At 37.5% G+C, this 14,431-nt stretch overlaps 1 protein-coding gene across 3 annotated transcripts in view; it reads left to right on the top strand.

The window, feature by feature from the left end:
* The window catches only part of Adam10 (ADAM metallopeptidase domain 10), a 111,773-nt gene that overhangs the window by 70,149 nt on the left and 27,193 nt on the right, over positions 1–14,431 (top strand). For all 3 annotated transcript variants that reach the window (XM_052713698.1, XM_052713705.1, XM_052713713.1), the window contains 3 exons: positions 3,301–3,453; positions 5,529–5,621; positions 9,132–9,315. In XM_052713698.1, the coding sequence (XP_052569658.1) occupies positions 3,301–3,453; positions 5,529–5,621; positions 9,132–9,315 (430 nt within the window). The remainder of the gene's footprint in view (positions 1–3,300; positions 3,454–5,528; positions 5,622–9,131; positions 9,316–14,431) is intronic.

Genomic DNA, 14,431 nt, shown 5'->3' on the forward strand with positions numbered 1-14,431 from the left:
AAGAATATGTGAGCCAGTGGTGGTGGCACACGCCTTTAATCCCAGCACTTGGGAAACAGAGACAGGCGGATTTCTGTGAGTTCAAGGCCAGCCCGGGCTAGAGAGTGAGTTCCAGGACAGGCTCCAAAGCTGCACAGAGAAACCCATGGTAGTGAACACCATGCATCCCAGTACTTGGGAGGCTGGGGAAGGATGAAAATGTAATGAATGTGTTTTCAAGTTCCTAAATTTTCTGTGAATAGTTAAAAGTATATTTGATTTTGTTAAGTTAAGGATTGTATAGTTACCTCTAAGTTAACTTCTTCCTCTAAAATATAAGAATCTAGAAAGACTGAAAGGAAAAGTATGCAAGAGATAAAAATTTCAAACTCTAATTATCATTATATATACTTTATTAATATCAAAATAGACTTCAGGCAAGAAAGCATTAGTAAAATAAATACATTTTAAAAAGATTCAGTTCTCTTGTGTTGTAGCATTATACTATAACTTCAAAATATATAAAGCAGGGCCTGGGGCTATAGCTTACTTGGTAGGTACCTGTATTCCTAGCACTTAGGAGCATAGGCAAGATACGAACTCCAAGGTCGTCTTCAGCTCCATTTGAGTTTAAGGCTGGCCTTGTTACATGTGATCTTGTCTCTGAACAGAATAATACAGCTAAAATTGACTAAACCAGAAGGAGCAGTAGAAAGGCCATATGATGGAAATTTCAGTTCACTTCTTAGGGAATAGGGATAAAGAATAAAGCCCAATAAAGATAATGGAAAGTCTGAATTATATGATAATATATAATAATATGATAATATATTTGACCATTTATGTTAATTACTCTACTTGGAAATCACCTTCACACTTAAGACTAACTTAATTTAATTTTTTTCCTTAAAAAATGTTTTCATATTGGAGCATTCAGGTTTTTCTCCTGAAGTTAAAAAAAAAAGCTGTATATGCAACTTTAAATGTAGCTAAGATCAACATAAGATTGACATACAGATCTTTTATTATGAAATAATATGATTATAAATGTCAACTATAACACAAACTTGTGCATATGAAGTACTTTTCAGTCATTTCCAAGCTGAGCAGACTGGCACCACTTAGATGAAAATCTTGAGGAAAATAGTTTTAAAGGCATGCTTCCTCCAAATGTACTATTTAGGACTGTAGCTTTTTAATAGTAGATTTCTCCATCCCCCATGACTGGGAATTGAATTTAGGGCTAGTTCATGCTAGGCAAGCATTCTACCACTGAACTATATCACTAGCCCGGTAGAATTTGTTTTTACCTATAATGACACTTAAAATTCGTTTTCAAAATTGTGTATCTTTATGGTATAGTCTCTACAGTATAGATACATAGAAATAAAATGATTATAGTAAAGCAAATGAACATATTCATTATCTCACTGTTACTCCTTTTTGTGGAACATAATACAGCATTTAAAGTTTATATAAGTTAGCAGGGGATTGTCAAGGGAGAAGGAAAGTATAAAATGTGAATGTAAATTTGGAGTTGTGGCTTAAAATTTAATTCAGGTTCTGTGTGACTATCAAATTAGACTTAAAACGATGTTTTTGATGTTGTAAATGTTTCTGAGTGTTTAAATTCAACAGTAGTGGCAATTCATTAAAGAAATACTTCCTGCTAAGTCTATTAAGTTATAACAATATTGTAGCTAAAGTTTTCCTGCCTGGCCCACAGTCAGGACAAATCTCTATCACCTGCCAGTCCCACAGCCACTCAGACCCGACCAAGTAAACACAGAGACTTATATTGGTTACAGACTGTATGGCCGTGGCAGGCTTCTTGCTGACTGTTCTTACAGCTTAAATTAATCCATTTCCATTAATCTATACCTTGCCACATGGCTCGTGGCTTACCGGCATCTTCACATGCTGCTTGTCATCGTGGAGGCTGTCAATGTCTCTCTGACTCAGCCTTCCACTTCCCAGCTTTATTCTCCTCCTTGTCCCGCCTACACTTCCTGCCTAGCCAATGGCCAATCAGTGTTTTATTTATTGACTAATCAGCAACACATTTGCCATACAGACCATCCCACAGCACAATATAGTGAAGAACGAACACAATGGGGTTCTTTTTTAAAAACTTATATTCTAGTGGTTGAAGTGATAATGATGAGCTGGGGACAGAAATTAAACAAATAATAAATGTAAGGTTGCCTTGTGTAAGGAAGCTAGGTGAGTGGTTCTGTGAAGTGATCTAATGGGTGAACTGATAGTCTGTCCATCTGAGAGAAGATACTAACCAGATCAAGAGAGACAGCATGTACAAAGAATGGCGGGAGACAGCAGGCTGTGTTCTGGAGAATCATAGAAGGCTTCTGTAGTTAGGCTTTGGTCATATGGGGTCTTTTCTGGAAGCAGCATGGAAAAAGAAAATGTTTGGTTGGTAAAGAGAGGCTGTGTGCTACTGATCTCATGGAACATGCGAAGAATTGAGAGCTTTATCCTTGGAGTAATAAAAACTCATTGAAATACAGTATGCAGATGAATAAGTACATTTTCTTTTTTTGCAAAGATTATAGTATGAAAACCAGTTAAAAGTCCAGAGATGGTAAGTAGCTTTAGCTGGAGTGTCAGAGCCATAGAAAATGTCTAGACTCCTTTGGTATTTAGGAGTTTGGTAGGACTAGGTTGTAGATGGGAACTGAAGAAGATAGTAAATTACTATGCATGACTATTGACTTACTTTACATTTAAATGAATATATCTTTAAATACACTTTGAAAATGTTTAAAAATGAAGGAATTGCATGAATAGTAAGTTATCTATGTTGAGACTATTATGGACAAAAGTGATATTTATGCATAATTTCTAAATATTACAAAATATAAGTGGCATATTTGTACATATTTATTGTGTGTGTGTGTGTGTGTGTGTGTGTGTGTGTGTGTGTGTGTGTGTGTGTGATAATCAGAGCCCTCATTATTTCCATCTCCTTGGGTTTAACTACTTTTTGTGTGTGTTAGGAATTCTCAATCTCTTTTGTTTGGTAGTTTGTCATTAGCTGCAGTAGAGCAGAGTTGCCCTACGTAGCCATACAATACCAGAGCATGGCACTCCTCCTCTTCTAGGTTTTGGTGTCCACTAGCTACCCCTCACATTCCTGCCTTTCTTGCTAACTTCTAGTGGCCCCTGTTATACTAATGGCTTTAGCAGTACTTGCAGTATTACATAGTAACATGATATGAAATTGTCCAACATGTGTGTTCTAAACTATAAAAATCAATAATTGTGAAACAGGCTACTTACCAGAAGTGACTCTTTGACATACAGGCACGTCAAGAGGAGCATGCTGCTAGTATTGGTCCCGAGCTCCTGAGGAAAAAGCGCACAACTCTGGCTGAAAGAAACACTTGTCAGCTCTATATCCAGACAGATCACCTGTTCTTTAAATACTATGGAACACGAGAAGCTGTGATTGCCCAGGTATTTAAGTTACTCACCACGTTATGAGTTCTCCTACTGTTTTCTTATATAAAAGCGAAAGAAATTATACAGTTTCACTTGTGCCATGGGGAATCTGTAAACTAAGTGCAGAGGACATGGAAAGACCATTTTAGATTTTGGATTGCTAGTCAGAAGAGAGATAAAGGGAATAATTTCCTAAAGTTGCTGATGACACTGAACTTAGGCTTTTGTTATTATTTGTTTTGTTTTGAAAGGAAAGTGTTTTGGACTTGGGGCTGGCCTCATGCATGGTAGACAAAAGTACGAAACTTACCTTTGAAAACAATTCCATCTTCATTTTGCATTTGAAAGAGAGAATAGGAATTTTTCCAATAAGAAATGTATAATTTCTGTTTTGTGTCTCATTGTACTTACTTAGCATTTTCCAAGTAAAATTATTATTTATAGTTTTTCCCTGCCTTTCCCCATGAGAACAAGTCTTACTTTCTGGCCCAGGATGGCTTGAATTCAGTTTGTGCTGAGGCTGTCCTTGAAGTCATGGTAATCCTCCTGTTTCAGCTCCTAAGTGTGCTGGGATTACAGGTTTGCTCTACCACACTACCTATGGTAATGTCTATTAATCCTTATGAAAATAGAAATGTTTGAGGGTACCCTTTAAAATGTCTTTTTATGTTGAAGATAACTAGATAAAGTTTGTTAAATTTATTTTTGACTCAAAGGATTTGAGACGGAGAAGATGGGGTGCTGTGGTGTAGCTGGTGATTGCATTTTGGTGGTGGGAATAGACAGTGAAAGTTTAAGAAGTCTGAAAAATAGAAGAATACAGTAAGCTATAGTTGGAGGATAGTGAGAAAATGGGGAGCAATGAGAACATTCAAAGGGCAGGGGACAGCTCTGTAGAGAGACAGTGTAAGCGAAGAGGGACGCGGGTATTCTTAAATGTGCACTGTATTTTTTGAAGAGAAAGTGCTCTTGAACATTCACTAAGGACTACAGTCATGAAGAAAAGGGACCCTTTAAGGAGGAGTCACCATTTGAGGAAGTAGAAATGGTTAGAGAAGGGAAACTCAAAGGTAAAGAGGGAGGAACTCCTTTAAAGCATATGTAATCATGCCTGGAGAACTACCTGAATCCCTACAGATGAGAGTGGAACAGGAATAGTGAGAAAACTGGATTAGGCATTGGGAGCACTGAGGCCAGGCATGTGAGTTTAGGATGGACCCTTTAGTCCTGCCTTCCTGTTCCCTAGAGTGTTTATTGGTATAGACTGCTTTTGAAATGTTTTCATTAATGCTACTTTTTGACCATCTTCTGTGCCTTCCCAACACATTTTGGAAGTATATATACATATTTTCACTTAAGTGGTAGCCAGGGTGCTATTTTGTAGATGAGTTGGAAGGTTGTGTGCAGAGTGGTCAGAGCCAGTGCTTAGGTGGGAGTCAGCTAAGTAAACAGACACCTCTTTGAGATCTTTCATTAAATTTATTTCCTTTTAGAATTTAAGTAGATGTAATACCCTTTTTATATTCAGATTATCTCCCTCCTATATACCTTGTTATAGTAAACCTTTATTAACTTATAGAGACCTTCTCTATTTCATTACCAGTTAATCCCCAGCCCCTGAAACAGTGCCTAGTACATAGAAAGTAATCAACAAATCTTTTGGAATTTGTGCCAGTGCAGCAACAGAAGGACTATTGAGAAAGGAATGCATGTCCTGATAATGTTAGATTGTTGTAGAAAGTGTTTGAGTTTTAAGGACAAATAAAGACATTCCAGGCATTAAGGTGAGTACAAAGGAGGGGACATGGGACTCTGCAAGCTGGATTGATGAAGCAGTTTTTAATAGGACTGAAGTAGGGGGTGCACTTAACTGATTGATTCATTGGTTGGTCGATTGGCCAGAGCCTGGGAAAAACAGAATATCCACTCTGCCCTAGCTCACTCATCTTTTCCATTCTGTTCAACACATAGTATACACATTTTAAAATTTAAATGTATAGCATAGTTCTTGGTGTTACAAGGAAAAATTAATAATCTTTTTCATAATTTAACAATGCCTCTAAAATGTTTTGTTCTTTTTTAATTACTAGATATCCAGTCATGTTAAAGCGATTGATACAATTTACCAGACTACAGACTTCTCCGGAATCCGTAACATCAGTTTCATGGTGAAACGCATAAGAGTAAGGAACTCCAGTAAAGACATTTTAAAAAGTAATGCGGGTGCTGGAGAGATGGGCTCAACAGTTAAAAGCACTCATGCTCTTTCAGAGGACCTGGGTTTTGTTCCCAGCACCCACATGGCAGCTCAAAAACTGTCTATAACTCCGGTTCCAGAGAATCCAATACCCTTTTCTGGCCTCCGTGGGCACCTACCTACATGCATGTGATGCGTTTACATACATGAAGGCAAAACACACATAAAACAAAAATAAATAAATCTTAAAATTAAAAAAAATAGTAAGGATCAAGTTTACAAAGAAAGAAAATACTTGCTTTTTACTTGATCTTTATACATGAAATAACATAGTAAACATAATTTAAATCGTATCTACCATATCTACTCTTGTTGCTTCTCTTACTTTTGGCACGCATGCACATACACACAGACACACACACACAGTTTATGATTTAAGAAACAAATTTAGGAGTCTCGGGAGATTGTTCAGTTGGTAAAGTTTCTGCCATAAAGAACCTGAGTTTGGATCCTCAACCCATGTAAAAGCCAGTTGTGGCCCCATGTATTCATAACTTCAGTACTGGGAGAACAGAGATAAGCTGATCCCTGAATTGCTCATTGGATAGTCGATTTGATGAGCCCCAGGTTCAGGGAGCAACTGTGTGTAGCTAGAGTTTTCCTGCCTGGTCCACAGTCAGGACAAATCTCTCTCAGCCGCCAGTCCCAGAGCCGCTCAGACCCAACCAAGTAAACACAGAGACTTATATTGGTTACAAACTGTATGGCCGTGGCAGGCTTCTTGCTAACTGTTCTTACAGCTTAAATTAATCCATTTTTATTAATCTATACCTTGCCACGTGGCTTGTGGCTTACTGGTACTTTACATCTTCCTTGTCCTGATGGCGGCTGGCAGTGTCTCTGACTCAGCCTTCCACTTCCCAGTTTTTTCTCCTCCTTGTCCTGCCTATACTTCCTGCCTGGCCACTGACCAATCAGTGATTTATTTATTGACCAATCAGCAACACATTTGACATACAGACCATCCCACAGCAACTGTGTCTCAAAAATAAAGTGGAGAGCATTAGAGGAAGACGCCCAGTGTCAACCTCTGACCTCCACATGAACATATACACATACCACTGCAAGACTCAAATCTGCAAGGCTTAATCTATACTGCAATAGAGGTAACAGTACTGCTTTGGTCTGATAAACATGGTTCTAACTCCCCCCTTTTTTATTACTAGTTTTTTAAGGTTTGCCTTGTGCATGGTTGTTTTGGGTGTGTCCCTTTTGTTTACTCTAGGACAGAGGAAAAATAAATACAGTGTTTAAATAAAATTAGAAGTTGGAGAAACACTTAGGGTCTTGAAAATTTACAGCTTACAATGTCATGTGTCAGGTTTTGAGAAGTCTTCTAAGAAATAAAACTGTTCCTCTAAATTTGGCTATGGAATCCTCTTCTGTGGTAACATCATTTGTAACTCTCAAAACCTATTGTACAGAACCACAGGGTACTGAATGTAATTTCTTGTCATTTCTGTTATACTGGTGATAGCTAAAATTGAATCTAAATATTAGGTATATTAAAAATGGGTAGTTAATATTTAAGTGTTACTGATTTTAACTAAAATGATAATCTCAGTTACAGTCCTCTAAGCTGCCATATTCTTCACTGATACACACATTATCTTCAGAGTACCAGTAATTTTACTAAACTCTACCTTTCCCCAAAAGTTGTTAGATATTCATTGTTTTCTATTGTTGTATTTTATTGCTTGGGAAAATTACTGTTCCAGTTTATATGCAGATAAATATTGAATCACTGATAAATTAGGCTAAGTAAAGAATTTTCTGAATTTCTTAAATATATGTGCATATCTTTTAAGTTTCTAATTTTTAAATGGATATACCTGGGTTTTAAAAAATTTACCCTCTTATAAAAATTTTTACCATAAGGTTTCTTTATATTTTCATATTTTTCTTAAAATGACTTGATAACTATATATACTAGACATTTTTAGTATATATAGAGTTTATCTAAAAACAGCTGAAGGTATTCCTTACTTTGAAAGGTAGTGTAATTAGATTTTGCATTGGTTTATCTCAAGGTGCAATATGGTTTATATTATATGAGTCACTTATAATCACTAGAAATCCTTAAATGTGCAAGTAAATGTGGAAAATAGTTTGAGCATTGGTTTTACTGGCAAAGCAATAAAATGTAACATAATAGAAAATAGTGAATATCTAACAACTTTGGGGGAAAGGTAGAGTTTAGTAAAATGATTGTATCAGTAAGAATATGGTAGCTTGGAAGATCATAACTGAGATTATCATTTTAGTTTAAATCAGTACTTAAATATTAACTACCTATTTTTAATATAGCTGACTAAAATTTAGATGCAGTTTTTAGTTATAGCTAGTATAACAAATGTCAGAAAATTATTTCTATATGAAGTGGATAAAGGCATTTTTATGCCTTCATGCATGGGTTGTTATAATATATACTTACCTGATTTTTCATAGTTTTGTATTAAATGACGACAACTAACTGTGTACAGTTAATTGATACTTAAACCGGAAGTTCTGAAGTGTGTCCTTAGATCATTGTTCACAGTGGCGTTTAATCCTGCCTCTGAGCCTCTTGGTTTCTGGAGGGTGTAGATCCTAAGAAACTGTAATTCTCACTGTATCAGTTATAGCTGACCTTTCAGACTGAGTTTGCCTTCTAGAAAAACATTTACTTTCATATAGATCTTTTCTAAGATCTATTACCCAGTTTGTGGTGTGATTTCCTAGGAAAGCGAACTGCTCTAGGATGCAGGAGGATAGTGGGCATCGGTGGAAGAAGCAAGGTTGATACTTGAAAGTGTTGTTTAGTAAAAGTTTGGTGTTGATTGTTCTTCAGATTAGGAAGGAGGGAATGTGGAGGAGAGCAGTAGCTAAGTATTAGATAAAAGATTTGCAGAAACAGTTTAAAACAGTAAGAGAAGTTGAAAGTAGAATTCAAAATTCTTACATATATCCAAGAAAACAATGAATCAAGAAGTTAGTTGGGTTTAACTCACGTGCAAGAAGAATCAGGAAAATCTGGCAGACTTTGTCTTGGACTCCATACTTATTTCATGTTCTAGTTATTAGCTGGTGATGAGGTTTTTGTATCTTTATACTTGTCCGCATTTGTAGAGCTCCCATAACGAGACCTGCTGAGACAGTTGAGTTTGAGAAACCATACTTCCTTTACTAGAACTTAGGTACAGTGTCTTTTCTCTATGGCTTCTGTTTAGGAATCTGGCAGATCCTTGCTGGGAAATTTACGATCTTCAATTTCATTTTCCCTGCCCTGCTTTCCTTTTGTTCTTTTCGTTTGTGTGTTTATGGTTTCTGTGGCCAGTTCAGGACTGTGTGTAGTTCTCTAGAACCCACAAGAGTGTTGTCCAGGTCTATGTGGGAGGAGGTGGGTAGGAAACAACCAATAGTAATTACTTATTTAAATTACTGTTTTGGATTTTAGATCAATACCACCTCTGATGAAAAGGACCCTACAAATCCTTTCCGTTTCCCAAATATTGGTGTGGAGAAGTTCCTGGAGTTGAATTCTGAGCAGAATCATGATGACTACTGCTTGGCCTATGTCTTCACAGACCGGGATTTTGATGATGGTGTTCTTGGTCTGGCATGGGTTGGAGCACCTTCAGGTAAATTGTGTGATAATGTCTTAATACTCCGAAGGAAAAGCAACTTTGGGGGAAGATTAGGTTTTACTAAGTGTAGGAGAAAACAGTGCCTATACAGGACTTTAATTCATATAACCTGAGTTAAGACCAGATGCACAGCTGGGCAGCGGTGGCGCATACCTTTAATCCCCAGCACTCGGGAGGCAGAGCCAGGTGGATCTCCGTTGAGTTCGAGGCCAGCCTGGTCTAGAGAGTGAGATCCAGGACAGGCACCAAAACTACACAGAGAAACCCTGTCTCAAAAAAAAAAAAAAAAAGACCAGATGCACAACAATGCAAATGGTGGAATAGATGAAGCAGCTTTTTATTTTTTAAAAAAAATGTATGAGTTGACCTTGTGGTATACACACATGTAATCTCAGCTCTTAGGCTGATTCAGGAAGTTTGGGAAGGTAAGTTCAAAGCCATCCTATACTGCATAGGGAGACCCTGTCTCAACTAAGTAAAGAAATAAATAAGTAAAAATTTAAAAACAAAAGAGGAATATGGGAAGTACCCTGATTTTGGGATTTCTAGAAGCTGACACAATTTTGTGGGAAGAAGTAGTACTTGTGACACTCTAAAAGGGAAACCTACATTTTCCTACAAAAGCTAAATGCTACTAAATTCCCCTGCTGCTTGGAATAGGGCCAGAAAGTCAAAAGGGCAAAACTCTGTTTTTACTTTGTCGAAAGGAGAAACAAAACAAAAAACAAACAAATAAAACAAAAAAAAAACTTATAGTCTTTTCTGTTCTGCAGTGAGAGAAAGAACAGAAAAACTCTGGTCAGAAGCAGCAGATAGAAAGAAAACATATCTGATTTCCTCTGGTCTTTATTTTTACAGCAGAGATGTGCTGCCTGAGAGGCAGTCTATGCAGCAAGCCATGTGCCACATATGGCTCTGTTGGTATCATCCATGATCACTATGGAGATGGGGTCCATCATTGAGACGGTTGAGATGAGTAGTCCCCATCCCATTACAGTGGGTTTGAGGGAGTTGTTGACAAATTCAGATTTACTCGCTGAAAGATGGGTAGAAAGGTCCTCAGATTCTTTGGATATGAGTTTGGATGTATGGAGTCTGAGTTGTTTGTAAACTTTAAAGCCATAAACATCCCAGCACTCGGGAGGCAGAGCCAGGCAGATCTCTGTGAGTTCGAGGCCAGCCTGGGCTACCAAGTGAGTTCCAGGAAAGGCGCAAAGCTACACAGAGAAACCCTGTCTCCAAAAACCAAAAAAAAAAAAAAAAAAAAAAAGCCACAAACAGTGATTTCTCCTTTCTTCCTTTCCTTTTTTTTTTTTTTTTTTTTTTTTTTGGTTTGTTTTTTGAGGTAGGGTTTCACTGTGTGACCCTGGCTGTCCTAGAACTCACTCTGTAGACCATGCTAGTCTTGAACTCACAAAGATTTGCCTGCCTCTGCCTCCCAAGTTCTGGGATTAAAGGCATGTACCATCACCACCCAGCTGATTTCTGCTTCTGATGCCTCATTTCTATTTAAAAACTGATTTTTCTGCAGGGTGGTGGTGGCGCACACCTTTAATCCCAGCACTCGCATTAAAGTGGCAGAAGCAGGTGGATCTCTGTGAGTTCGAGGCCAGCCTGGTCTACAGAGTGAGTTCCAGGACAGCCAGGGTCACACAGTGAAACCCTGTCTCGAAAAATGCCCCCCCCAAAAAAATTGATTTTTCTTTACCTGATATAAAGCACATCTTTCTCATTCTTTAGTTTATTTTATGATTTGTTTTTTATATTTCATATTCTTAAGTAGTGTGTCTTATTTTGCATTTCTTGCTCTTTCTAAAGCAGCCAACAATAATACCCTTATTTGTATTTTTGGTGCTTTTTTTCCTCATGTTGTAAAATATACTGGATTCATGTATCACTAAGGTACAGATTTATGTCACAGACTGCTTGTCCTCCTGTAGTATTGTTTTAGTCTTTGTCTATGGTCGTCTTCTTTTCATGTTCCTTGCATTGTGACAAGTTGTTCAGCTCTTTCTCTCCCAAGATGTTTCAGATTTTATAAATTCTATTCTCTTTTCCCTTCAAATAGCTGAAATTTTTTTCACAAAATTAATGATTTCCCTTTTCCTATTACTTAGTATTATAAAAGCTTGGGTATTTATTTGGATTTTCTTTGCATATTTTCTAGATAGTCTCAGGTGAGAAATGGTTCTCATCCTGTGAACCATAGCTAGCCATGCTTGCATCACCTGAGACCTGGGAAGGAATGTTGTGGTTCACAAGCTCCACCTGTGGTCCTTTGAATCAGGAACCCTTAGTATTAGTTTCAGCAGTCCTTGGTTGGACAAGCCTTCCAGATAAACTGCTGCACACTAAGTGTGAGATTTTTGTCTCTAAAGCTTACTCACCAAATACCTCCAGAGCAAACAAGATTATTTCAGATTGGGAACCTGCTACCATTTCGCATTTTCATTTACAGACTGTGGTTCATTAAAAAAATGCCTGTAATCCTGGTGGAATCATGAGTTCAAGGCCAGCCTTCACTACCTAGTAAGACCTTGTCTCCAAAAGAAAGGAATGAGGGGTGGGAGAGGAGAGGAGGGAGGGGAAACTGCAGTCAGGATATAAAATAAATGAATAAATTTATTTTTTTTAAAAAAGGAGTGTGGGAGTAGGTGGATACTACAGGAGCTTGACCAACTTTCTTGAAATCTTTAGATACCTTCCTGCCTTTTACATACATAACTGCTTAATTTCCTTTTAACAAAGCTTTATTGTTTCTTTAGAACAGTTTTTAGAGTTACAGAAAAATGAAGCAGATGTTATGGTGAGCCCTACACACACACACACATACACACATACACACACACACACACACACCCCGCAATGGTTTTAAAGAGTGCTGTTTGGCTGGGTTGTAGGATGTCCTATACTGATGTCAGATGATTTTCTTATGATTAGATGGAGTGTGGGGGCTTAGGGACACTTAGTATTTATGTCTAGATTTCGGGATATTTGGACCATTACTTTGTGTACTACTCATTTTGCTGGCATGACACTGGGTAGAGTGTTTTTATTGTTAGGTTCTTTGTGTGGGTGAAGCAGGACTCTACCTTGGCCTGTCGTGAATAATGATAGGAGATTGAATAGTCAGAATGGAAAATAGGACTTTTTTTCCCCCAACCTTTATCTTCATTTTTTTTTCTCCCTTCTCTGCTCTTTTTCCTTCTGTGTTAATAACCTTTCCCCTTTATTTCAGGTCTAAAATACTCTCTAATTTGACTATTAAATCCCCTGCTCTGGGTCTTAGAAGGCTTTTTCCAAAAGCTCTTAGAGAGAGGATAGGCAGAGATTAGAGGCGAGAGTGAGGGAAGGAAGGAGTCTTTTCTCTCTTGTCTCAGTTATCTTAATACAGGGTTCCTGCCTTGAAATAACACCAGCAGTTTTGTCCTCTTAACTGAACTAATTTTGAATTTGATACGCACTTGATTTTACAAGGAGTGTTGCATATATAATCTACCTGGTTATCCCGGGATAATGGCTCCCACTTCCCAGTAGAGGTTACATTTTACTGCCTGCCTTTTCTGCTTTCTTAAGAGAGGAAGCTGGACGCAGGAACTCTGTTATGCTCCAGCATTATCATGTAGAGTAATTGTTGAGGCTCTGTGGGAATAGCAGAGGCACTGAGAGCCCTGGGCTCTTGCCTACTTTTTTTTTTCTTTCTTTTTATATATACAGTCCAGTAAATTACTTTGCATCAGATTAATTTATGTTATAATTTATTTTCTCTCCTTCCTTTGAGACTCCATCTTTTTGCTTATGTCTTAATTGTGTTTGTTGTTACCTTTTTCTTTTTAGATAATGCTTCATAGCTGACTTACTGAGTTTATAGTCTGTTAGTATTTCTTAATCTTTCATTTTTATTTGGTCTAGGTAATCTTTGTTAATTCCTTTTTTTTTTTTTTTTTTTTTTTTTGTTTTTGTGAGACAGGGTTTCTCAGTGTAGCTTTGCTCCTTTCCTGGAACTTGCTTTGGAGACCAGGCTGGCCTCGAACTCACTGAGATCCGCCTGCCTCTGCCTCCTGAGTGCTGGGATTAAAGATGTGCGCCACCACCACCTAATTATTATCCTTTTGTTTAGTTGCCCTAAATTTAATTTATTAAATTCTGAAGTAATTTCACTGGTCAAAAACATGGTAGTAGAGAAGATGTTACCTTATGGTTAATTATCACAGAGTATGTATGTAGTTTGTGAGCTGTAGGCCTCTTGGCTGACACAGTTGATGTAGGAAAATGAGGGTTGAAATATATTAATAGTAAGTTTCTTGTCTTTAAGTCTTTTGTTGTTTTTCAAATAATCTCTTCTTTTTCTTTTGTGCTGGAACCAGGACATCATGTACCCTACTTCTTACTTAAGGCTTTCTTGCAGTAGAGTGCTGCTTTAGGTGTCTTTGATAAAACAAAAACAAAAGCAGTATCTTCCCAGTGAACTGAGTTGACTTGGAGATTCACACTTAAAACTATGCCTTGCCAAAGGTGGAACCATCAGAAAGGAGCCTGGTTCTCAAACAGAGATATACGGGGGAGTGGCTCAGTGGCAGAGTACTGGCTTAGCATGTGTAAGACCTAGGGTTTGATCTACAGCACCAGGGAAGAAAGTCAGTCCAAAACTCAGGAAAGATTACTATACAGTTTTCTTCAGGGTTAAACAGATAACCTGTTACCATTTGATACAATGGTTTTGTTACAAAATAAATGCTATTTTGAGATGGAGGGCTCACTGTACACAGGCTGAACTTGAATTTATGTTGAACTTGGGACCTTGTTGCAGGTTCCCAAGAATTAGTGCTAGGATTACAAGTAAAGTCTTTAAGTTAGATAGCTATCACCTTCATTCAATTGCATTTCATTTGCTGAACCTCTTTAATACACCTCTGAAATATATTTCTCTGGCTTGTTCTTTCCTGTGTTAACCTGTCTCAGTGTTATCAGTTAAGTGAACATGGCTGTAGCTCGCTCAGGTTACTTACTGCTTTTGATTTGAGTAAAAACATTTCACTCTTCTCATTTTATTCACAAGTTTTATTTCTCTCTGATGACTCTGCAGCAAAATCTTACATAATGTAAAAGC

The sequence above is a fragment of the Peromyscus californicus genome, unplaced genomic scaffold (genome assembly GCF_007827085.1).
Source record: "Peromyscus californicus insignis strain IS unplaced genomic scaffold, ASM782708v3 Scaffold_11__1_contigs__length_118956290, whole genome shotgun sequence".
In the NCBI taxonomy this organism is placed as follows: Eukaryota; Metazoa; Chordata; class Mammalia; order Rodentia; family Cricetidae; genus Peromyscus; species Peromyscus californicus.